This window comes from Chiloscyllium plagiosum, unplaced genomic scaffold (genome assembly GCF_037043375.1).
Source record: "Chiloscyllium plagiosum isolate Xiang-an unplaced genomic scaffold, Cpla_swu_hap1 HiC_scaffold_3, whole genome shotgun sequence".
NCBI lineage: Eukaryota > Metazoa > Chordata > Chondrichthyes > Orectolobiformes > Hemiscylliidae > Chiloscyllium > Chiloscyllium plagiosum.
In genome coordinates, this window is record NW_028270141.1 from 157,052,605 (window position 1) to 157,078,551 (window position 25,947).

The following is a 25,947-nucleotide window of genomic DNA, read 5'->3' on the forward strand; positions in this document are numbered from 1 at the left end:
CACCACCCTTTATGGGTGTCTGTAGTTCTCTGGCTTTTACTATCCACCTTTCTTAAATAGTGGCACTGCATTAGCTAACCTCCAGTCTTCCAGAACCTCGCCTGTGGCAAGTGAGTCCTGCCTACCTTTTGAGCCAGGTCTCTATTATCACTGCAATAGCCTTTTGACTGTCTCTCTCAGTATTCTTTCACCTTGGCATTTGTATTTAATATTACTTGTTGATGCTCACAACTTGCCAGGTTAATTTAGATCCTTCTCAATAGCAGCAACAAATCACTATGTGAAGTTATCAGTCTTCACTCTGTTTTGACTCAACTATACAGCACCCATCTTCCCCAGAACTGATCCCAATGTCCCAAGAATTTAAAACATTCTCTCCTTCTCGTGTGTTGGTGCAGAATCGATAGGCTGAAGGACCTCTTCTGCACTGTATGATTCCATAATTCCTGCAACATCTCTCTAGCCATACCTTCATGTTGTGTATAGTCTTGGGTCTTAGTTGAGAGAGGTAATTTAGGACTGAAGAGCTAACTGAAATGATAATGATTTCAAATATATTTCTGTTTTTGTCAGTTTTTTTAAGTTATCCTTGTTGCCTTTTGTCATTGCCGTTTTTTTTCACATATCTTTTCATGGGATGTCGGCATTGCTGGTGAGGCTAGTATTTGTTGCACATCCCTGATTATCCTTGAGCTGAGTGGCTTGTTAGTTGAGAGTCAACCATGTTTTTCTGGATTTGGAGTTGCAACGTAGACCAGGCTAGGTAAGAATGGGGTTTAGTATGACAATCAAAGATCATGGTGGGATTTGAATCCATTTGAATAGGCCTCTGCATTACCTCTAAAGTGACATTACCATTATGCCACTGCTCTGTCTAATCTTCTCATAATATTGCAATTGCCTTTGGATTTGGTTAACTTTCTGCTTGAAGACCTTTTGCAAAAACATCAGTCACAATGGATATTCGTTGACCTAAAGTCTGACCTTTTTTTGTTTTTTAGATGTCTGGTATTTGTAATAATTTGCTTTTCTTCTTGGGATTTGTAATTTGAAAAAACTGTGTAGTGGGATTTAAGGCCACTTGCATTGGGTTTCAGTACTCTGCACATGTTGTGATTTGAGATTATATTTACTGTTGTTATTGACTCAGTGTCACCAGATACCTTACTGATTCATGGGCTGCACAGTGGCTAAGTGGTTAGCACTGCTATCTCACCGTGCCAGGGATTCAGATTCAATTCTAGCTTCTGGCGACTATTTGTGTGGAGTTAGCATATGTCTGTGTTGGTTTCCTCCGGGTGCTCCAGTTTCCTTCCACAATCCAAAAATTTGCAGATTAATTGAATTGGCCATGCTAAATTGCCCATAGTATTCAGGGATATGTGTGTTAGGTTCGTTAGTCAGGGGTAAATGTGGAGTAATAGGGTAGGGGAATGGGTCTGGGTTGGATGCTCTTTGGAGGGTTGGTGTAGACTTATTGGGCTAAATGGCCTGTTTCCACTGTTGGGATTCTATGAAAATGCTAAGTCAGTTTTGTGGCAGATAAAGGAAAAGAAAAGCAATGACCATTGATTCAGTCTGTCCGTTTTGACATGCAATTGGATGATGGTCTGTTTTTGCCAGACTGGCTGATCATTTTCATTCAGAGATATTATTCCACACCTCTGGGGCAGGTGGGATTTGAACCCAGACCTCCACAGCCCAGATGTAGCGACACTACCACTATGACACAAGAGTCCTTTAGGTCTGCTTTATCTGTTATTTTATTGATTCAGGGATCTGCTTTTCTTTATATATCTTTATATATCCTGAAGTATTACCTCACAATAATGAATGGCTTTCCTACCACCAAATCACTGAGAAGTTTTATCTGGGTGTGCTTTAAATTGTTTTTCTTTGATAGTCACTGTTTAAGGTATCTTCTAATCATCCAGTTCAGGTATAGTATTACATCGTTCTGGAGTAGATGGTGTGGTGTAAAATTATGTCCCAATACATGTGTGAATCATAATGTAACACATGTATTGGGCCAAGCAGTGGAATGTGGTGAAACGGTTAAAAATTATGTCCCAATACATGTGTGAATCTAACCGGAATGGAGGTGTTGCTTAGTCCCGTGTGAATCTTATTACACACCTCCCCGTGTGAATCTTCTTATCTGTATGTAACCAGAATGGAATGTGTTTTTTAGCCTTGCTCTGCTGTTCACATGAATGTTTATATCTGGAAAAGAGTATATCAGCTGGAAAAGTCTCCAGTTCGGTGAGTCTGCTCCGGGGTTACGTTTAACCGCCGAGCGTGGGTTGTTGGCAACCGCTCTACGAGAACTGACGGCTCCCAGTTCCGGTAACATGTAGAGTGAGTATAAGCCAGACCCGGGAGTCTGCTCCGGGGTTGCGTTTAACCGCCGAGCGTGGGTTGTTGGCAACCGCTCTACGAGAACTGACGGCTCCCAGTTCCGGTAACACGTAGAGTGAGTATAAACCAGACCCGTTGTAAGTACGAGACCTGGTTGTGGCGACGCTGCGGGGAATAAAACACTTATATTCTAGCAGACTCGCCTCTTGGCTGTTTGTTCTGTGTCAGACTACTTTCCTGCGAGCCTGGTCCTTGACCTTGAGAATTTTTTAAAACAGATGGGACTTGAATCAAGGCCACCTGGCCCAGAGATAGGGACATTATTATTGTGGATGTGGAATCAGTCTGGGTAGAAATAAGAAATCGCAAAGGGAGGAAACACTTGGTCGGGGTAATCTATATGACCCCATACAGTAGTTTTGTGGGAGCCACACTATAAACCAGGAAATGTTAAAGGCTTGCAAGAAGGATATGGCAATAATTGTGGGTGATTTAAACATACACATAGATTGGAAGAATCAAATTGGCAAGGGTAGCCAATGTTTCTTGGAGCAGTATGTTATGGAACCAACCAGAGAGCAAGCTACTCTGGATTTGATGTCATGCAATGACGGAGGTGGCACGGTGGCACAGTGGTTAGCACTGCTGCCTCACAGCGCCAGAGACCCGGTTTCATTTCCCGCCTCAGGCAACTGCGTGGGTTTCTTCCGGGTGCTCCGGTTTCTCCCCACAGTCCAAAAACGTGCAGGTTAGGTGAATTGGCTGTGCTAAATTGCCCGTAGTGTTAGGTGTAGGGGAATGGGTCTGGGTGGGTTGCTCTTCAGAGGGTCGGTTGGATTTGTTGGGCTGAAGGGCCTGTTTCCACACTGTAAGTAATTTAGTCTAATCTAATCTAATCAATGAGGAGAGATTAATTGACATCATAATTAAGAATCCTCGAGGAAATAGTGACCATGGTTTGATAAGATTCAAAATTCAGTTTGGGGGTGAGAAAATGGAATTCCCACACTGTTTTGGAATTAAACAAAGGAAATTACATCAGCATGAGGACAGATTTGGCCTGCAGACATTGGGCAGGAAGGCTAAATGCTGAAAATGTGTTTTCAGGAAAAGCGCAGCATGTCAGGCAGCATCCAAGGAACAGGAGAATCGACATTTCGGGCATAAGCCCTTCTTCAGGAATCCAGGAAGGCTAAATGGTAAGACAGCGGATGAGCAGTGGCAGTTCTTTAAGGAGCTACTCAATTCTTCCCAGCTAACATATATCCCAGTGAGGAAGAAAGGTGGTAAGGGGAGAGATCAAGGACAATGTAAAGCCAAACACTAAGATATACAAAGGCCAGTGACAGGTTGGAAGATGGGAAACTTTCAAACATAAATAAAGTGATACTAAAATATTAATAAAAAGAGCTAAGGTAAATTATGAAAGAAAATTAGCACAAAACATCAAAAAAGATAACAAAAGCTTCTATAGGTATATAAAAGGGAAGAGAGTTGCTGAGGTGAATGTTGGTCCCTTAGGAGATGAAACTGAAGAGTTAATACTGGGGAACACTGAAATAGCACACATGCTAAGTCAATACTTTGCCTCTGTTTTCACAATGGAGGACAATAGTACTATTCCTATTGGAATGGGCAAGTTAGAGGCAACAGAAAGAGTAGAATTTAGAACAATCAACATTGATAGGGAAAAGGTGCTCAGCAAACTATTAGGATTGAGGACAGACAAGTCCCCCCTGGCCTGATGGCCTACATCCTAGGGTATTAAAGAAAGTGGAGATAGTGGATCTATTGGTTACAATATTCCAAAATTCTCTGGACATGGGAAAAGTTCCAGTTGATTAGTATTTTTCCAATGTAATACTCTTATTCAAAAAGGGAGGGAGGCAGCATGTGGGAAATTACAGACCAGTTAGTTTAACATCTGTTCTTGGGAAATTGTTAGAATCAAATATCAAGGAAGCAATATCAGGACATTTGAAAGTCAAAACGCTATCCATCAGAGTCAGCGTGGTTTTTGAAGGGGAAATCATGTTTGACTAATTTGCTTGAGTTCTTTGAAGATGCAACAAGCAAAGTGAATAATGGCCCCAACTACTTAGGTACAGGAATAGAAGATTCTATAGCTACATTTGCAGATGATACAACAATAGACCAGACGGGTAAATTGCAATGGAAGTAACAACCTTACAAATGGACATAGATAGGTTAGAAGAGTGGGCCAAAATGTGGCAGATGAAGTTTAACGTGGATAAGTATGCGGTGTTGCATTTTGGTTGGAGAAATGGATTTTGGTGACGTATTAACTAAATGAGGAGTTAGTTCGGTGTACTGCAATACAGAGGGATCTAGGTGTCCTCATTCCTGAGTCATAGGAAACTGATGTGCAGGGACAGCAAATAATAAAGAAAGCGAATGGAAAGTTGGCTTTTATGGCTAAAGGAGTAGAATATAAAGGTAAGGAAGTGTTATTGCAACCAAACAAGATTTGATGAGACCACACCTGGAGTATTGTGTACAGTTTTTGTTCCTTTATTTAAGGAAAGATGTAGTGGCATTGGAGGTAGTTCAGAGGAGCCTCATTAGATTGATTCCAGAGATAAGAGGTTTGTTGTATGAAGAGCAATTGAACACTTTAGGCCTATACTCTCTGGAATTTAGAAGGATGAGGAGAGATCAAATTGAAATATTGAAGATGATGAAAAGTATGGATAAAATAGATGTGGAGCAGATGCTTCCTCTTGTGGGGCATTCTAAGATGAGAGGTCATGGCCTTAGGGTAAGGGGTAGCAAATTTAAAGCAGAATTGAGGAGAAACTACTTCTCTCAAAGGGGTGTAAATCTGGAATTTGCTAACCCAAAGTGTGATGGATGCTGGGACAGTGAGTAAATTTAAGCAGGAGTTAGACATATTTTTAATTGGTAGTGCATTGAAGGGTTATGGGAGAAGGCAGGAAAATAGGGGTGAGGTGCATATCAGCCATGATTGAATGGCGGAGCAGACTTGATCGGCAGAATGGTTTTATGAACTTATGAACGGTTCTACAAAAGCCCAGATCCTGTGTTTGTTTAAGATTTATCCCAACCAACCTGTTCATAAATATTAATACTTACCTCTGCAATAGGTTGAGTGTGAATCAAGATACCCTGGTTCAGAAGTATGGGCACTCCACTGCTGCACAAGGGCCTAAATGGTTTCTAATTGGCCTGTTAGGAGTACTTTGTACACATCCTTGGAACAGGTGAGACTTGCACTTCAAAGTGAGCAGGTGGTTAGGGAGACCAGGAAGGGTTGAACACAAAATAAAGCAGCCTGTCCCCCACGGTACCAACGTCTGTCTGAAGATGTCAAGAGCATTGATGGACAAGGTATAGTCACTTTCCAGTGACACCCGACAATACATTTGTTTAATTTTTTTTTTTTTTAAAAGCATTAACCATTACCAGTAATTACCTCTGCAGCCAATTAGAAATTTACTTGCAAAACCCATTAAAGGCAATGTGAAGTGTGGGAGTTAGGGAAGGGGCCAACTCAAAATGGAGTTGGATGGGGAAATAAAGCATTGTCTCCCCTTAGTGCCCACCTCTCTAAAGACATCAAGAGCGCTAGCTCCCTCTCCTGTGAAATCCAGGAATTATGTTTGTTTAAAAACTGAGAAATCAACTGATGGCTACTGTGTACAATCAATGGCTTGATCAGAATGAGGGAACATCAAAGCTGGTTTGACTTAAATGTGACCACGTGCCTTTAAGATGAATTTGTCTGTCCTGGTTCTCTTGAAAGTGGGGGATGGGAATGTTGTAAACTCGGTGCCACGGTATCTACTCCGTGGAAAGCTGAGTAAATAGTTTTGGGTTATTTTTAAAGAAGACAAAAGAAGCATGAGTGTGTGGAGTCAGGCTCACATTGACCCAGTATTTTAGTTATTGTTTTCAATTGCTGAAGTTGGGGTTTCTGGAGTTGAAGCTGCTAGATATAGCCCTCTCTCTGCTGTGTGGAAAGCTTGTGTTCTGTCTCTGCTGCTAGATTCATGACTTTGGTTTTTCCTTTCCCCTGGACTAGAGGAGATACTGTTTTGCTGAATTTGTCTTTGCTCCTATATTGGAACAGTTGATGAGTAGTATTAAATAATATATTATTTTGTTGAATATTTTGTTAGTGTCAAAGTTGTGCCAGTTTTTCTTTCATTGTGTTTTAACTGGGTGAAAGAATAAAGTATGTTTTGCATAAAGCCAAGTAGTTTGACCAATCGAATCACATCTAGAATGCAGCACCTTATGTTTGCCTTTAAATAAGATAAAAGTCAGGGTCTAGGCTATCACCTTGATATGATTGAGGGGTTTCGACTGATCCATAACATAAGAAATTCTTAGTTAAAAATCACACAACACCAGGTTATAGTCCAACAGGTTTAATTGTAAGCGCTGGCTTTCGGGACGCTGCTCCTTCATCAGGTGGTTGTGAAGTACACAATTGTAAGACACAGAATTAAGATTTGACAAGCAATCAAGGTATTTTTCAGTGTATAATTTCAGATACATCACACTGTAAACTTCTACTATAAATTCTGTGTCTTACAGTTGTGTACTCCACAACCACCTGATGAAGAAGCAGCGCTCCGAAAGCTAGTGCTTCCAATTAAATCTGTTGGACTATAACCTGGTGTTGTGTGATTTTTAACTTTGTATACCCCAGTCCAACACCCATTTCCAAATCTTAAGAATTTTTGTTTCAGTTTGAATGTATTACATTTGATATGTGAGTTGTTATTGTGATCTTAATTTATGGCGGAATCTTTGTACACTTCAGTGTGGCATGAAAGTTAAAAGAATCATTTTGTCGTATGTTAGTAAATGAAAAATCCTTTTAATCGTTTTGCGTGAATTGCAGTGACTGTTGAATAGTGCACCTGTCTTGAATAAGTGAGCAGTTAACATGGACTAAATACAATGCGCTCATCTTGGAGGCAGACATCTCTGGTGATGTTGGCACTGGAGATTAAGAATTGGATTTAATTTTGACTGTTTGCTTGGAATGTAATAAGTACATGTTTTACTCTGTTTTAAACTTCTATCATTTCTGGTGTGAACAGGTGCACGTAGAATGTTGTTTCGATATTTTGAATGATCTGGGTGAAAGCAAATCCAGGAAAGATGTCTTCAGAGTTTAGTTTATGGAATATAACAGATACCCACAGCTCCAGGTTAGATCTTCGATAACGCAGTGGTTGCCTTCTTGTGCAACCCCGCATTTAGAAAAATCATGCTTTAGAAACAATGCTTAAAGTGTTGATGCTGTAATTGCATTACAGCCAACACATGTTTTAAAAGTTCGCATTGTAGAAACAGCATCCCCAATTCACCAATCGTATTACAGCGAATTGGCCTTGACAAAACACGAGTTATAACCTGTATTTGAAGCCTGCTTGATATTGGGAAACAAGGTCTTAAGAAACATGAAGAGAGTGTGGGAGATTGGGATTGAAGAATCAGACTGTCATGGCTTGCAAAATGATGGAAAATATAAAGAAAATTGAGAGGATTGGGCCATACAGTGCACTGAACCTGTTCTCCTATTCAATAAGGTCATGGCCGAATTCCTATAAGGTTGCAGAAGATTTTGAATTCTATCCCTTTAATCATGTCGTTCACATGGTGTCTAAAAATGTGCATCAGATTGCACTGAGTATCCAAAGTATTTCTAGACTATAGAATTTTTAGAGTAGAGAATTCTTAAAATTAACAATCTTTTGAGTTAAGGATCCTTTCTTCCCTTTTGAATCTTAATATTCCAAACTACGATGGACCAAATAAGCTGTGTTGATGTGTTTTGCTAGAAAACAGATCAGTTGAAAACTTTGATCAAGTCAAATTTATGCAATCTTTGTTGAATATTAATCATGTATTTGTTTGAATTGCTGAGTAATAAGGTGAACTAGGAAATTACTGAAGATGTGTGAGAAATGAATAGTTCTATAAGCTTTCAAAAAATACTAAGTTGTTCAGAGTGAAACATTTGCTAATCTTAGGCACCACCACAATTTGCCCCAGTCGGGCTCTGAGTATGGGCTGGAAAAAATCCATAATGTGCCTCACTCTTGATTAACTTTTTTCCTTAAGGTATTTGCATAGGGATCGAATTTGCTTAATCACATCTGGTTGTGTCCACTATGCTTGAAAGTTGGCAAGAAAAATGTGATGCTTTATCAGTTTTTTGCAACCTATATTTGAGTTAAAATTGGATTAATTGTTTTGAGTCACTGAGAAGCATTGAACCATTACATAGGAAGGGGTAATTGAAGTCCCTTTTCCCTGAAAGTTTCCTTGGCAGTCTTTACTCCACCCTCTAAAATCTTCACAATGTTCTTAAAATATGGTATCTGGATTTGCACAAAATATTTCAGTTGAGAGAAAACCAGTATTTTATACAACCTAACCATAACTTCCTGGCTTTTTCTTTATTGATACTCCTGTTTATACAGTCAAGGATCCATTTTCTCAGCCTCTTTAGCAATTTGTACACCTCTATCTCCCCGTTTAAAATTGTAACTTTAAAAAAAATTTAATGTCCCTAAAATGTCTCATTTACATTCAGTTTCCTTGCAACATTTCACAAACCTATCCATGTCCTCTTGCAGTCCATCTTTATCCCCTGCAATGGTACTCATACTTGCATGTTTCTGCCATCCACAAATTTTACAATTGTTATTTGCACTTCTACATTTAGATCAACAATATGGATGAAGAAGAGCAGTGATCCAAAAATAGCCATCGCTACTTTCTGTTGCTTGTTACTCAGCCAATTTCATGCTGCCTTTGTACTTTTATTTCATATTTTAGAATACATATCTGTGTCAAAAGTTAGATTGATTTATTACCATTTTATTTTGCATAGCTAAATAATTTCATTTGTGAACAAAATCTTGATTTTTCTGATTATTCCTCCTTGAAACCTGTTGAACTTTTTTGGTTTACTGCTTGCGCTGATCCACATTGTTATTGTTTGAAATATAACGAAATACTGCTGCCAGTTTCTTTTCCATGGCACTATCCCATGAACAGTAAGGAATTAAGTGATTGAATGACCAGTTTTAGTTATTGATTGAGACAGTGTTTGCCAGAACACTGTGTCCTTGAAAAACTTGATGTTAGTTGAGCAAAAAAGGGTTCATTTGAGCATTTGCCATTTTTTTTGTCCTTACTTTGTAAATATGATCTTGCACTTAAATTATAAATATTTTAACTAAAGCATTCAGATATGCTATGTCATGTCTGGAGCAGGTGGAACTTAAAGTCAGACCCTCTGGCCTAGAATTAGGGACATTATCACTATGCCACAAGAATCCTTGCATTTAAATCAACCATGTAGGAAAAAGATTTAGTATTATCCAGTTGTGCAACACAATCATGTTTAGATTTGGTTAAATTTGTATTCAAAACACTACGTATTTTACCCACTTAGTTTGTGAAATAATTTTCTTCATTCTCCATGGCACTTTCCCCTTGTTTTCCTTGTTGAATACAAATTGTCTATCTCATAGACTTTATCGTAATGGAAAGATGTTATAAATCTCTCCCCACTCTTTGGCTTCCAGCTCTCTGTCCCTGCCTCTCGGTCTCTCTGCTTCTCCCTCTTTTTCACCTTACTCCTATTTTCTGTGTCTCTCCTTAGCACTTTTCTGCCATTCTCTCCCTCAAGCTCAATCTGACTTTTGTCACTTGCCTTGCCGATCCATATCTTGTTCACCCTCCCTTATCCACTTTCTCCTTAGTGTTTTTTCTGTGTTTCTATTTTCTTTCTCTCCTGTTTCCCTTCCTCTGCTTCTGTGCATCTGTTTTGCTTGCTGTTTTCCTGCTGCGTCCCACCTATTCATGTGCATAATCAATCAAGATAATTTAATTAATAGATCAGTTTACTTTCCAACACTACAAGCAGTTTGCTTATTATGATGTGTATGATTCTTAAGTGAAGATATCTTGTTTCAGTAACTTTTGGAATACTCTGCAATTGTAGACAATTAAATCACATAAAGATATCCCTAGTATGTGTTCAAAAATATGTTCTTGAAATGTTTTGCTGGTGCTGTCAAAATTTAATTTATAATTATATATAATTAGACTGTTTTTAACCATCCTGAACAAACAAACGAACAAATCCGCAAATTAAGCAGTTCAAGCAGTGGCATTGAAAAAAGAAAGTTTTCAGATGTGATGACCCAATGAAACAGTTTCTAAACTGTTTGATAAATTACTCAACAAGAATTAATCCTTTCTTTTTCTGTCTCTGCAGTGAACAAAGTATATGCCAGGCGCGGGCTGCTGTTATGGTGTATGATGATGGCAATAAGAAGTGGGTACCAGCTGGTGGAGCAACTGGATTCAGTAGAGTACATATTTACCACCACACAGGCAACAACACGTTCCGAGTAGTGGGGAGAAAAATTCAGGACCATCAGGTAGAACCTTAATTTTATGTTGTGGACATCTACTTTCAGCATTTTCATGATTTTCCTGAGTTTTCATGACATTTTCCTTTCAATGTGGTTTCATTTTACTTGATTTTTGTTGCAACTTATTTTGTGTGTGGCAATTTTGGTGTATTCCAATGACAAAATAAGCTTCATTTTTCAATTTTTATTTGACATTCTTTCAGATGTATATTTAGAATAGCAAAAAGTTGTGACAATTCCTTATTTTACATATTAAGCAAACAAGTCACATGGCTATTGTCTGTTAATGAATTTTCAGCTCTGTATTGATGGCGAGTAAGTCTGGCATTTATTGCCAGCCCTACTTCAGTTTAGAAAGTTGGTGGTGGGCTGCTAACTTCAGCCTGTGTTCTCCATGTGGTATAGCTAGTTTGTATAGTTTCATTCCATAGACAGTTCCAGAGTTTTGACGGTGTGACCTTGAAGGAACTGTGATATATGTTCATGTTGAGATGGTGGTGCTCCCATGTACGTACCTACTAACTTTGTCTTCCTAGGTGGCCAAAGCCATGAATTGAAAGATATTGCTGAACAAATTAATGTGAATTATTTCAGAATATCCTGTAATTGGTGCACATAGCAGCCATGATAGGCTGGTGGTGGATGGAGTGGATGTTAAAGTCAGTGGATAGGGTGTTGAACAAGAAGACTGACTTGCTATATGCAGCTCTCGTAGCTATACCCATTCAGTAAGCAGAGTGCTCCAATGCATATATGACTGTGCCCTGGAAGTGATAGAATTTAAGAATTGATTAACTGGGATTTTCATTGTGTAAAGGATTTAGAGGTAACAAACTTCTTAAGATATATTTAGAAAGCTTTTTTATAACAGCACATAGAGATTCAACGAGGGGTGGTTTAGTGCTGGACCTCATTCTGTGAATGAAGCCAGACAGGTCTTTCAAATGGCAGTGGCAGACCATTTTAGTGACCACAGTTCCGTGCTTTTGAAATTTATATGGAAAGGAAAAAGGTGGTCTGCGGTAAAGTGTTTTGAATTGAGGAAGGTAGATTTTATTAAAATAAGTCAGGATCTAGCCAAAGTAGACTGCAAACAGCTACTTCTGGGTAAATTTATATTAGAACAGTAGAGATGGAGAACCTTTAAAATGGAGCTGATATATGCCCCCTATGCGTACAAGCCCAACATGTTCTGTTCAGGATGAAATGTCAGAACAACAAGCCTGTAGAACCCTGAATGTCTATGAATATCCAGGGTTATATAAGAAGGAAAAGAGTAGCTTTCATAAAGGAAGGTGTACAAAGGAAGCAAATCAGTGGAGGAGAAAGTCAGGACTGCAGATGCTAGAGATCAGAGTCAAAAAGTGTGGTGCTGGAAAAGCACAGCAGGTGAGGCAGCATCCGAGGAGCCGGAGAGTCGACATTTCGGGCATAAGTCCTTCATCAGGAATATTGTCGGGGGTATTTGGCAAGGAGGCTGAGAGATAATTGGGGGGGTGGAGCTAGGGGGCAGAAGGTAACTTGAAAGGTGATAGGTAGATGAAGGTGGGGTGATGGTGATAGGTTGTAGTGGAAGGTGGAGTGGATAGGTGGGAAGGAAGATAGATAGGACAGTTCAAGAGGGTGGTGCCGAGTTGGGAGGGGTGGATGTGGGATGAGGTGGTGAGGGAGATGAAGAAACTGGTGAAGTTGACACTGATGCCGCATGGTTGGAGGATCCCAAGGCAGAAGATGAGGCATTCTTCCTCCAGGCATCAGTGGCTTGGATTTGGTGGTGGAGGCGCCCCAGGACTTGCAAGTCCTCGGTGGAGTGGGAGGGGGAGTTGAAGTGGTTGGCCACAGGGCAGTGGGGTTGTTTAGTGTGTGAGATGTTCCCTGAAATATTCTGCAGGTTGGCGTCCTGTCTCCCCAATGTAGAGGAGACCATATTGAGAGCAACGGATGCAGCAGATTAGATGTTTGGATGTGCAAGAAAATCTCTGCTGAATGTGGAAGAATCCTTTGGGGCCTTGGATGGAGGTGAGGGGGGTAGGTATAGGCTTAGGTTTTACACCTTGAGGTAGGTATAGGCATAAGTTTTACACCTTGGAGCGGACAGTGGGTTGGTGGGGTGGCATGGACATAAGGTAGTCGTGGAGGCAAAGTGGGGAGGAAAATATATCTCTGGTGGTGTGGTCTGACTATAGGTTGCAGAAATGGTAGTGGATGATGCGTTGTATCTCGAGGTTCGTGATGTGGAAGGTGAGGATCATGGGGATTCTATCCTTGCAGCATCGTCCTCTTGAACTGTCCTGTCCATCTCTCTGCTCCACCCTCTGCCCCAACCTATCACCATATCTCTCTCTCTCTCTCTCTCTCTCTCTCTCTCTCTCTCTCTCTCTCTCTCTCTCTCACACACTCACTCACACACTCACACACTCACACCTCTCATGGCCTCTCTTGCTCCTTGGATGCTGCCACACCTGCTATACTTTTCCAGCGCCACACAAATCAATGGAGGCCGTAGTGGTGTATAGATAATGCAGGGGAATACTTAAGAAATCAATTATATCAAGGGGAAGAGAATAGCCAGGGAAAGAGACCATGTGGTAAGTCGAAAGATATTGGTAGAATGTTCAATAAGTATTTCATAATTGTCTTCACTCAGGAGGAGGAGGAGGAAGTCGGTATAGAATTAAGATAGATTGTGAGATTTTGAACAAATTGATTTCGGGAGTGAGGAAGTTTTGGCGGGTTTAAAAGTAGACACTTCCCCAGGTTGGATGATTTGTATCTTAGGTTGCTGTTGGAGACAAGGGAAGAAATCGCAGAGACCCTGATCCAAATTTTAATTCCTCTCTGACTACATGGGAGGTGCTGGAGGACAGCTAATGTGGTTCCACTTTACATAAAGGGTAGTAAAGGTAAACCAGGGAATTACAGGCTAGTAGGCCTCATACTAGTGGTAGGGAAACAATTACAGAAAATTCTGAAGGAGATATTTTAGTCTCCACTCGGAGAAGCGAGGTTTGATCATGGATAGTCACCATGGCTTTGACAGAGGGAGGTCATATCTTAAGAAATCTGGTTGGATTTGTCAAAGAGGTGACCAATTCTGTAGGTGAGGATGTGCATTTGATTTAGTTTATTTGGATTTCAGCAAAGCCTTTGACAAGTTCCCACATGGGAGATTGATGAAGAAGGTAAAGGCACATGTGATCCAGGGTCACTTGGCAAGATTAATCCACAATTGTCTTAGATTAGATTAGATTAGATTATATTACAGTGTGGAAACAGGCCCTTCGGCCCAACAAGTCCACACCGCCCTGCCGAAGCGTAACCCACCCATACCCCTACATTTACCCCTTACCTAACATTACGGACAATTTAGCATGGCCAATTCACCTGACCTGCACATCTTTGGACTGTGGGAGGAAACCGGAGCACCCGGAGGAAACCCACGCAGACACAGGGAGAATGTACAAACTCCACACAGTCAGTCGCCTGAGGCGGGAATTGAACCCGGGTCTCTGGCGCTGTGAGGCAGCAGTGCTAACCACTGTGCCACCGTGCCGCCCATAGTGGCAGAAGACAGTGGTGGTGGAAGGCTGTTTGTGTAACTGGAAGTCAGTGTCCAGTGGCATATCACAAGAATAGTTGCTGGGCCCCTTATTGTTTGTGATATTTTTAAATGATGTAGGTGAGAGTGTGGGGTGTGCTAAGTAAGTTTGCAGATGACACAAAGGTTGACAGGGTTGTTAACAGTGAGGAAGAATGTCTTGGGTTACAAGACAATGTAAACAGATTGGTCCGATGGGTGGATTAGTAGCAGATGGAATTTAACCCTGATAAGTGTGATGTGATGCACTTTGGAGGAAATGGTGTACACAATGAATGGCAGCGCACTGGGAAGATCAGACAAACAGAGGGTTTTTGGGGTGTTTACCTACAAATCTCTGAAGGTGGCAGGACAGTACTGAAAATTAGTTGTAATTTTCCAAAAGTTCTTGAATTCTAGAAAACTGCCAGTGTGACACCCCATTCAAAAAATGAGGGATGCAAAAAGTGGGTAACTATAAGCCAATTAGCCTAACATCTATGTTGGCCAATATTTGGAATCAATGGCAAATAAAGTAATAGCAGAATATTTGGAAAATCATAATCTAATCAAGTAGAGTCAGCATGGTTTCATGAAAGAGAAACCATGCCTGATTAGTTTATCACTGTTTTTTGAGGAAGTTTCAACCAGAGTGGATAGAGGATGTGTTTGGATTTCCAAAAAGTTTTCGACAGGGTACCTCACAAAAGGTTAAGTCATGAGAGAAGAGCCCATGGCATTGGAGGTAGTATATTGGCATGGATAGAGAATTGGTAAATGGGTAGGGAATGAGTGGGGATAAGGGGTTCTTTTCCAGGTTCTGTAATTAGTCGGCCTCCACAGGGATCAGTGCTGGGACTGCAGCTGTTTGCTATATATCGTATAGATATATAAATTACTTGGATGAAGGAAGCGAATGCACTGCAACCAGATTTGCAGACAGCACAAAGATAGGTGGAAAGGCAAGTTGCAAGAGCAATAGAGTTTACAGAGATGTTGATAGGTTAACTAAGTGTGCAAAATGTTGGCAAATGGAGTATAATGTGCGAAAATTGAATTGTTCAGTTTGGAAGGGAGAGCAACAAAACAATATTATTTGAATGGAGAAAAGCTACGAAAAGCTGCAACATAAAGGGACTTGGGGATACTTTTCAATCTGAAGGGGTACGCTCCGAAAGATTGTGATTTCAAACAAACCTGATGTTGTATGACTTCTGACTTTGACCAGCCCTGGCCATCACTGGCCCTTCCACATCACAGAAAGATAGCACATGGGTGCAGGATGTAATCAGGATAATGTTTGTCCTTATTTCAAGGGAGTTGATGTATAAGAGCAGAGAAGCCTTACTGCAATTTACAAGATGTTGTGAAACTGCATTTGGAGAACTGTGGGCAGTGTGTTTTCATTAAAGGCAGTTCAGAGAAGGGTTCACCAGAAAGATCCCTGGTATGGAGGGAGTTTCTCATGAGCAAAGATTAAATAGTTTGGGATGCTACACATTTGAATTTAGAATATTGAAGGTGAAACATTGAAGTATAGGATTCTTAAGGGGTTTGACAGATTAAATGCTGAGAGGATGTTTCCCATTATGGGAGATTCTAGGACTGCATGGCATTGTCTTGTAATTAAGGAGCACAAATTTAAGACTGAGATCAGGAGGAATTTCTTCTCTGAGGGTGAGAGCCTTTGGAACTGCATACTACAGAGAGCTGTGGGGGCAGAGTCCTTGTGTATATTTCAGGCCGAAATAGATAGCTTTGTGATCAGTAGGGGAATCAGGGGTAATGGGGAAAGGGCAGGAAAGTGGACGTGAGGAGTATTGAGTCAACCATGATCCTATTGAAAGGCACAGTAGGCTTGGGGCAGAATGACCTACTCCTCCCATTCCTATTTCCTATGGTGTTATGGCATTTTAATAGGGTAATTAAGAAGACACATAGAATTCTTACCTTTATCAGCCGAGGCATAGATTAAAGAAGAGGTCCCTGCACTTGAAGCTTTAACTCTGTTTTCTCTCCATGGATGCTGCCAGACGTGCTGACTTTCATCTGCAGTTTCTGTTTTTTATTTCAGATTTTCAGCATCCCGAGTTCTTTGTTTAATGTTGGAGCTCTATAGGATTTTGGTTTGGCTGCAGCTGGAGCATTGTGTATGGGTCAGGTCTCCACACTGTTGGAAGGATGTCATTGCACTGGCAGGGGTGAGGATGAGATTCAGCACAATGTTGTCTGAGGTGCAGCAGTTTAGCTTTGAAGAGAGGCTGGATAAGTTCAGGTGGTTTCTTTGGAGCAGAGAAGGTTGAAGAGTTACATGATAGAGGTGTACAAGATTGTGAGGGGCGTGGACAGGGTGAACAGAAAAGCAGCTGTTCCACTTTGTCCAAGGGTCAATAAAAAGGCATAATTTTAAGGTGAAGAACAGGAGGTTTAGAAGGGATTTGCAGAAAGGTCTTTTCATTCAGAGGATGGTGGTACAGTTCTTCTTGGTTTGGAGCAAGGAAGTCTTATTATAGCTGTAGAAGGGCCTTTGTGAAACCATACCTGGAGTATTGTGTGCAGTTCTTATCCTTTTATGTAATAACTAATACACTGCCTTGGAGAGTATTTGAAGCAGGAAACCTCATAACCTTTAAAAAGTGCTTGGATGAGCACTTGAAATATCACAATATTCAAGGCTGTGGGCCTCGTGCTGGTAAATGGGAATATAGATTTAGTGTAGCTTTGATGGTCAAGACCTGATAGGCTGAAGGGCCTCTTGGTGTTCAAATCTAGTCAATTGTATATACAGCAAATGTTTTAACTGGCACTCTTGATAAACTGGAAGAAATTAGGTACCTCAAATATATCTATCACAATGTCCAAGTATTTATGCTGTAAGTAAAGTATGACAGTGATGTATATACCCCCTGCATTATGTTTCTGTTATTTACTGTGTTTATACATTGATTTTAGGAAATGTGTTGATGTTTTTACAGGGATCTTTTGAGGGAAGTTGATATTTTGAAACTTGTTTTGGTCAGAGTTTGGCGCAATTATGCGTTCCTCTTGATTATCTGGGATATTTCATCAACTGGCACACTACTGGTCCCACAGGTGCTGGTTAATAAAAAGTTCACTGTATCAAGAAAACAATCTTGAGTCAATGCTGAGTGGGTAACCCCACTGTAAAGCCTTGCTCAGTCCTGAAAACAATTGTTCGCCACTTCACCTTGCACTTATGTACCTTGCACTGTTCCGTTTATTGCATGGACATTAAATTTGCTGGCAAATGGTAGTTTCCAGACTTTTCATATGGTGCTTCATCAGATCCCTTTCAAAACATGTAGGCATTACCAACCATTTATATTCCCCCCATTCACCATCTGTTGTTAAAAAGCTCAAATCAGAAGCTCAGTTATTAAACATGACCTGCCTTTAGCAAATTGGTACCGCTTTCTCTTTATTCATATTTGTTCCAAACATTTGTTAATCTTGGATATACCAGCAGGTTATTCGAAACTGTAATCCTGCTGGTTTTATCTATTTTTGAACACTTCTGAAGTTTGTCAATTATCCAAACCTTTCAGCACACTACAGTATCTCAGGAGAAATGGAAGATTATGGCCAGTTTTCCCTCAGAATTTCTAGATGCATTCATTCTGGCCCTGCTGTCTCATCCAGTTTTAAATATAGCCTGTCTTTCTCATTTCTCCTATTTATCATTTTACAACCTGTCCAGACGTAAAAAGGAACCATGTAAATCATTCACTAAAAACAAGCAAGCATAATAATAAAACAAAGTAATTGCAGATGCTGGAAATCTGAAACACAAACAGAAACTGGTGAAACTCAGCAGGTCTGGAAGCATCTGTATGTAGAGAAGCAGAGTTGATGTTTCGAGTTGAGTGACACTTCATCAGAACGGACACAAGAATTGGGAAGCCAAATGGTTACATTATCTTTCCTTGAAGGAGAGTTTGAGTATAGGTTTATAAAATTAAGAGAATATGAATATGAATAAAATAGGTAGTTGACGCTTTTCCCCGTGGTAGAAATGTCAATTGTTATGGCACATTGGTTTAAGGTAAAAGGGGGAAAATTTAAGGAGATGTGAGAGGCAAGTGTTTTTACACAGAGGGTGTTCAGTGTGTGGAATGTGCTGCCAGAGGACGTGATAGAAGCAGATACAATAACAATGTTAAAGAGATACATGAATAGACAGAGAATAGAGGGATGCAGACTGTGTAGAGGCAAAAGATTTTATTTTAGGAAAGTGTCATGTGTCAGTGCAGGTTGGTGGACTGAAGGACTTGTCACTGTAGTACAGTTCTTCTTGGTTTGGAGCAAGGAAGTCTTATTATAGCTGTAGAAGGGCCTTTGTGAAACCATTCCTGGAGTATTGTGTGCAGTTCTTATCCTTTTATGTAATAACTAATATAATTGCCATTGAAGGAGTTTAAAGAAGGTTCACCGGGCAGTTTCTGGGATGGCAGTTTGGTCATATGAGGAGGACTGGATCTATATTTACCGTAGTTTAGAAGAATTAGAGGGGATTTCATTGAAACATATAAAATTCTGATAGAATTGGACAGACTGGATGCAAGGATGATATTTCCTCTGTCAGGGTGCTCCAGAACAAAGAATCACAGTCCTGGAACATGGAGTAGGTTACTTCAACTGAGATGTATAACTTTTTCACTTGTGGAATTCTCTACCACAGAATGCTGTGGAGGTGATATCACTGAAGATATTTAAGAATGAAATAGATTTCCAGAGGCTGAGGTGTCAGTGAGTATGGGGAGAAGGCTATAATGTGGTGTTGAGAGAGAAGATCAGCTATGATCATATTGAATGGTAGAGTGGGCTTGATGGTCGGAATGGTATGCTCCTGCTCCTAATATCCTTGTTTCTGAACACGTTTTTCACTTTGACTATTTTTTATTCATGCATGGGATGTGAGTATTAAAGGATGGGCCAGTATTTATTACCCATCCCTAGTTAACCTTCAGAAGGTGGAGGTGAGCTGCCACTTTGAACATTTGAGGTCCAGCTGGTATAGATACACCCACAATGCTTTCAAAATGGGAGTTCCAGGAATTTGATCAACAACACTGAACAATTGGCAACATATTTCCAAGTCAGGATGGTTTGTTGATTGGAGGGGAACCTTCAGGGTTGCAATGGTGAATTTCTGCAGTGCATCCTGTAGATGTTATATACTGCTGCTACTGAGTATTGGTGCTCAGTGAATGTAGTACTTATCAAGTGGATTACTTTGTCTTGGATGGTGTCAAGCTTCTTGAATTTTGGAGCTGCAGTCATCCAGGCAAGCGGGTACTACGACAGATTCTTCTTTAGTAAACACACATGCAGAATTTCATGGGGAACTTCAAACCAGCGTCTACAGGAAAACAACACATATTAACCAAATATTGAACCACAGAAGTATCCCAACATCCACAAACAAAGCTGCATCAGAACATCATTTCAACGAGCCAACACACACTGCAGCACAGAGGAATTACGCAGAGCAGAGGAAAATCACCTATACCATGTATTCAAAAAGAAAGGGTACCCAATGAATACAGTCTGCCGATTTCTTAGCAACAAACCCAAACAAGCAGACAAAACATGTCCAGAAATCTTAGCCACTCTCCTCTACATCAAAGACATCTCGGAAATGACTGCAGACTACTCAGACCCCTTGGCATCATTGTAGCCCACAAACCCACCAACACATTAAAACAGCAGCTAATGAACTGGAAAGACAACAAACAAAACTAATGTCATTTGCAAAATACTGTGCAAGGACTGTAATAAACATTACATTGGACAAACAGGCAGAAAAGTAGCCACCAAGATACATGAAAACCCAGTAGCCACAAAACGACATGACCCTCTCTCGTACAGATAAGGAAAGACACCACTTCGACTGAGACAACACATTCATCCGAGGACAAGCCAAACAAAGACACGCACAAGAATTCCTAGAAGCATGGCATTCTAAACGGAACTCTATCAACAAACACATAGAGTTAGATCCCATCTCCCACCCCCTGAGAAAAATAACAGGAAATGACTTCACTACAGGAAATGACATCACCAACCCAAAGAAACCCAATCATATAAATAGAAAGCAGGCCCACTGAAGATGTTACCTAGTAGGGTGATGAAACGTCTGGAAGTGAACCTTCCAGCTCAGTGAGCAAACCTACATCCAGAACCTCAACCTGAGCTACAAATCTTCTCAAAACTTGCTATGCAGAATACTCATTAAGTGTCTTGACTGTGCACTCTGCTTCCATGTGTTGACCTCCAACAACTATAACTATCTTTCTTTGTGATCAGTTGGACTCCAACCAGTGTAGAACTTTCTTTTGCTTTCCAGTGACTTTAGTTTTGCTTGCACTTCTTGACGCTATGATTGAACATAGATATAGAACATAAAACAATACAGCACAGAACAGGCCCTTCGGCCCACGATGTTGTGCTGAACATTTGTCCTAGCTTAAGCAGCTAAAAATGTGTTGCTGGAAAAGCGCAGCAGGTCAGGCAGCATCCAAGGGACAGGAGAATCGACATTTCGGGCATAAGCCCTTCTTCAGGAATGAGGAAAGTGTGTCCAGCAGGCTAAGATAAAAGATAGGGAGGAGGGACTTGGGGGAGGGGCTTTGGAAATGCGATAGGTGGAGGGAGGTCAAGGTGAGGGTGATAGGCTGGAGTGGGGTGGGGACGGAGAGGTCAGGAAGATTATTGCAGGTTAGGAAGGCGGTGCTGAGTTCGAGGGATTTGACTGAGACAAGGTGGGGGGAGGGGAAATGAGGAAACTGGAGAAATCTGAGTTCATCCCTTGTGGTTGGAGGGTGCCCAGGCAGAAGATGAGGCGCTCTTCCTCCAATTGTCGTGTTGCCATGGTCTGGCGATGGAGGAGTCCAAGGACCTGCATGTCCTTGGTGGAGTGGGAGGGGGAGTTATAGTGTTGGGCTACGGGGTGGTTGAGTTGGTTGGTCCTGGTGTCCCAGAGGTGTTCTCTGAAACGTTCCGCAAGTAGGCGGTCTGTCTCCCCAATATAGAGGAGGCCACATCAGGTGCAGCAGATGCAATAGATGATGTGTGTGGAGGGGCAAGTGAATTTGTGGCGGATATGGAAGTGTCCCTTGGGGCCTTGGAGGGAAGTAAGGGGGGAGGTGTGGGCGCAAGTTTTGCATTTCTTGCGGTTGCAGGGGAAGGTACCGGGAGTGGAGGTTGGGTTGGTGGGGGGTGTGGACCTGACGAGGGAGTCACGGAGGGAGTGGTCTTTTTGGAATGCTGATAGGGGAGGGGAGGGAAATATGTCCCGGGTGATGGGGTCCGTTTGGAGGTGGCGGAAATGACGGCGGATGATACGTTGTACATGGAGGTTGGTGGGGTGGTAGGTGAGGACCAGTGGGGTTCTGTCCTAGAGGCGGTTGGAGGGGCGGGGCTCAAGGGTAGAGGAGCGGGAAGTGGAAGAGATGCGGTGGAGGGCATCATCAACTACGTCTGGCGGGAAATTGCGGTCCTTGAAAAAGGAGGCCATCTGTGTTGTACGGTTTTGGAACTGGTCCTCCTGGGAGCAGATGCGGCGGAGACGAAGGAATTGGGAATATGGGATGGCATTTATACAGGGGGCAGGGTGGGAGGAGGTGTAGACCATCGCCAGACCCACTACACCTCCTCCCACCCTGCCCCCTGTAAAAACGCCATCCCATATTCCCAATTCCTTCGTCTCCGCCACATCTGCTCCCAGGAGAACCAGTTCCAAAACCGTACAACCCAGATGGCCTCCTTCTTCAAGGACCGCAATTTCCCGCCAGACGTAGTTGACGATGCCCTCCACCGCATCTCTTCCACTTCCCACTCCTGCGCCCTTGAGCCCCGCCCCTCCAACCGCCAACAGGACAGAACCCCACTGGTCCTCACCTACCACCCCACCAACCTCCATGTACAACGTATCATCCGCCGTCATTTCCGCCACCTTCAAACGGACCCCACCACCAGTGACATATTTCCCTCCCCTCCCCTATCAGCGTTCCGAAAAGACCACTCCCTCCGTGACTCCCTCGTCAGGTCCACACCCCCCACCAACCCAACCTCCACTCCCGGCACCTTCCCCTGCAACCACAGGAAATGCAAAACTTGCGCCCACACCTCCCTCCTTACTTCCCTCCAAGGCCCCAAGGGACACTTCCATATCCGCCACAAATTCACCTGCACCTCCACACACATCATCTATTGCATCCGCTGCACCCGATGTGGCCTCCTCTATATTGGGGAGACAGACCGCCTACTTGCGGAACGTTTCAGAGAACACCTCTGGGACACCCGGACCAACCAACCCAACCACCCCATAGCCCAACACTTTAACTCCCCCTTCAACTCCACCAAGGACATGCAGGTCCTTGGACTCCTCCATCGCCAGACCATGGCAACACGACAGTTGGAGGAAGAGCGCCTCATCTTCTGCCTGGGCACCCTCCAACCACAAGGGATGAACTCAGATTTCTCCAGTTTCCTCATTTCCCCTCCCCCCACCTTGTCTCAGTCAAATCCCTCGAACTCAGCACCGCCTTCCTAACCTGCAATCATCTTCCTGACCTCTCCGTCCCCACCCCACTCCAGCCTATCACCCTCACCTTGACCTCCCTCCACCTATCGCATTTCCAAAGCCCCTCCTCCCTACCTTTTATCTTAGCCTGCTGGACACACTTTCCTCATTCCTGAAGAAGGGCTAATGCCCGAAACGTCGATTCTCCTGTTCCTTGGATGCTGCCTGACCTGCTGCGCTTTTCCAGCAACACATTTTCAGCTCTGATCTCCAGCATCTGCAGCCCTCACTTTCTCTCCTAGCTTAAGCACCCATCCATGTACCTATCCAATTGCCACTTAAAGTTCGCCAATGATTCTGACTCTACCACTCCCACAGGCAGCGCATTCCATGCCCCCACCACTCTCTGGGTAAACAACCTACCCCTGACATCTCCCCTATACCTTCCACCCTTCACCTTAAATCTATGTCCCCTTTTAGCACTCTGTTGTACCCAGGGAAAAACTTTCTGATTGTCTACTCTATCTATTCCCCTGATCATCTTATAAACCTCTATCAAGTCACCCCTCATCCTTCTCCATTCCAATGAGAAAAGGCCTAGCACGCTCAACCTATCCTCGTACGACCTATTCTCCATTCCAGGCAACATCCTGGTAAATCTTCTCTGCACCCTCTCCAAAGCTTCCACATCTTTCCTAAAGTGAGGCGACCAGAACTGCACACAGTACTCCAAATGTGGCCTAACCAAAGTCCTGTACAGCTGTAACATTACTTCACGACTCTTGAATTCAATCCTTCTTCTAATGAACGCTAATACACCATAGGCCTTCTTACAAGCTCTATCCACCGGAGTGGCAACTTTCAAAGATCTATGAACATAGACCCCAAGATCCCTCTGTTCCTCCACCTTACTAAGAACCCTACCGTTAACCCTGTATTCCGCATTCTTATTTGTCCTTCCAAAATGGACAACCTCACACTTGGCAGGGTTGAACTCCATCTGCCACTTCTCAGCCCAGCTCTGCATTATATCTAAGTCCCTTTTCAGCCGACAACAGCCCTCCTCACTATCCACAACTGCACCAATCTTCGTATGATCTACAAATTTACTGACCAACCTTCGACTCCCTCTTCCAAGTCATTAATAAAAATTACAAACAGCAGAGGACCCAGAACTGATCCCTGCGGAACTCCACTTGTAACTGGGCTCCAGGCTGAATATTTACCATCTCCCACCATTCTCTGACTTCGACCGGTTAGCCAGTTTTCTATCCAACTGGCCAAATTTCCCTCTATCCCATGCCTCCTGACTTTCCGCATAAGCCTACCATGGGGAACCTTATCAAATGCCTTACTAAAATCCATGTATACTACATCCACTGCTCTACCCTCATCCACATGCTTGGTCACCTCCTCAAAGAATTCAATAAGACTTGTAAGGCAAGACCTACCCTTCACAAATCCGTGCTGGCTATCCCTAATCAAGCCGTGTCTTTCCAGATACTCATAAATCCTATCCCTCAGTACCCTTTCCATTACTTTGCCTACCCACTGTAATTCCCGGGGTTATCCCTATTCCCTTTTTTGAACAGGGGCACAACATTCGCCACTCTCCAGTCCCCTGGTACCACCCCTGTTGACAGTGAAGACGAAAAGATCATTGCCAACGGCTCTGCAATTTCCTCTCTTGCTTCCCACATAACCCTAGGATATATCCCGTCAGGCCCGGGGGACTTGTCTATCCTCAAGCTATTCAAAATGACCAACACATCTTCCTTCCTAACAAGTATCTCCTCTAGCTTACCAGTCCATTTCATTCTCTCCTCTTCAACAATACGGTCCCTCTCGTTTGTAAATACCGAAGAAAAGTACTCATTCAAGACCTCACTTATCTCTTCCGACTCAATACACAGTCTCCCACTACTGTCCTTGATCGGACCTACCCTCGTTCTCGTCATTTTCATGTTTCTCACATACGTATAAAATGCCTTGGGGTTATCCTTGATCCTATCTGCCAAAGATTTTTCATGCCCTCTCTTAGCTCTCCTAATTCCTTTCTTCAGCTCCCTTCTGGCAATCCTGTATCCCTCCAATGCTCTGTCTGAACCTTGTTTCCTCAACCTTATGTAAGCCCCCCTTCTTCCTCTTTACAAGACATTCAGCCTCCCTCGTCAACCAAGGTTCCCTCACACGACCATCTCTTTCCTGCCTGACAGGTACATACATATCAAGGACACGTCGTATCTGTTCCTTGAAAAAGTTCCACATTTCCACGACATTCTTCCCTGACAGCCTATGCTCCCAACTTATGCTCCTCAGATCCTGTCTTACAGCATCGTATTTACCCTTCCCCCAATTGTAAAACCTACTCTGTTGCACACACCTATCTCTCTCCATAACCAAGGTGAAAGTCACAGAATTGTGGTCACCATCACCAAAATGTTCACCCACTAACAAGCCCATCACTTGTCCCGGTTCATTACCAAGTACCAAATCCAATATGGCCTCCCCTCTGGTCGGGCAATCTACATACTGAGTTAGAAAAGCTTCCTGTGCACACTGCACAAACACCGCCCCATCCAATCTACTTGATCTAAAGAGCTTCCAATCAATGTTTGGGAAGTTGAAATCACCCTTGACTACTACCCTGTGGCTTCTGCACCTTTCCAAAATCTGTTTCCCAATCTGTTTCTCCACATCTCTGATGCTATTGGGGGGCCTATAGTAAACACCCAACAAGGTGTTTAAGATTGGTCAAATACTACTTGGATGTCAAGAGCAGTTAACTACACTCCCCCTTTTTTTCCATCAAGGATCCCTCGCCAGCACCTTCAGACCTCATGACCACTTCCATCAGAAAGAGAAGAGCAGCAGTTACATGGGGACATTGCAACTCTGCATGACATCCAAATTTTCACAGCTGTGCATTCAAGAGGGAATATTTACAGTCACTCTCCCCTCTCTGCTGGAGTTCAGCTGTTTTGACAATGTCTGCACCAAGACTAGAATATGTTTTG

At 42.5% G+C, this 25,947-nt stretch overlaps 1 protein-coding gene across 6 annotated transcripts in view; it reads left to right on the top strand.

Moving 5' to 3' along the window:
• enah (ENAH actin regulator) overlaps nucleotides 1–25,947 on the top strand; it is a 430,686-nt gene that overhangs the window by 152,065 nt on the left and 252,674 nt on the right. For all 6 annotated transcript variants that reach the window (XM_043687385.2, XM_087984585.1, XM_043687386.2 and 3 more), the window contains one exon: nucleotides 10,649–10,814. In XM_043687385.2, coding sequence (XP_043543320.2) covers nucleotides 10,649–10,814 — 166 coding nt within the window. The remainder of the gene's footprint in view (nucleotides 1–10,648; nucleotides 10,815–25,947) is intronic.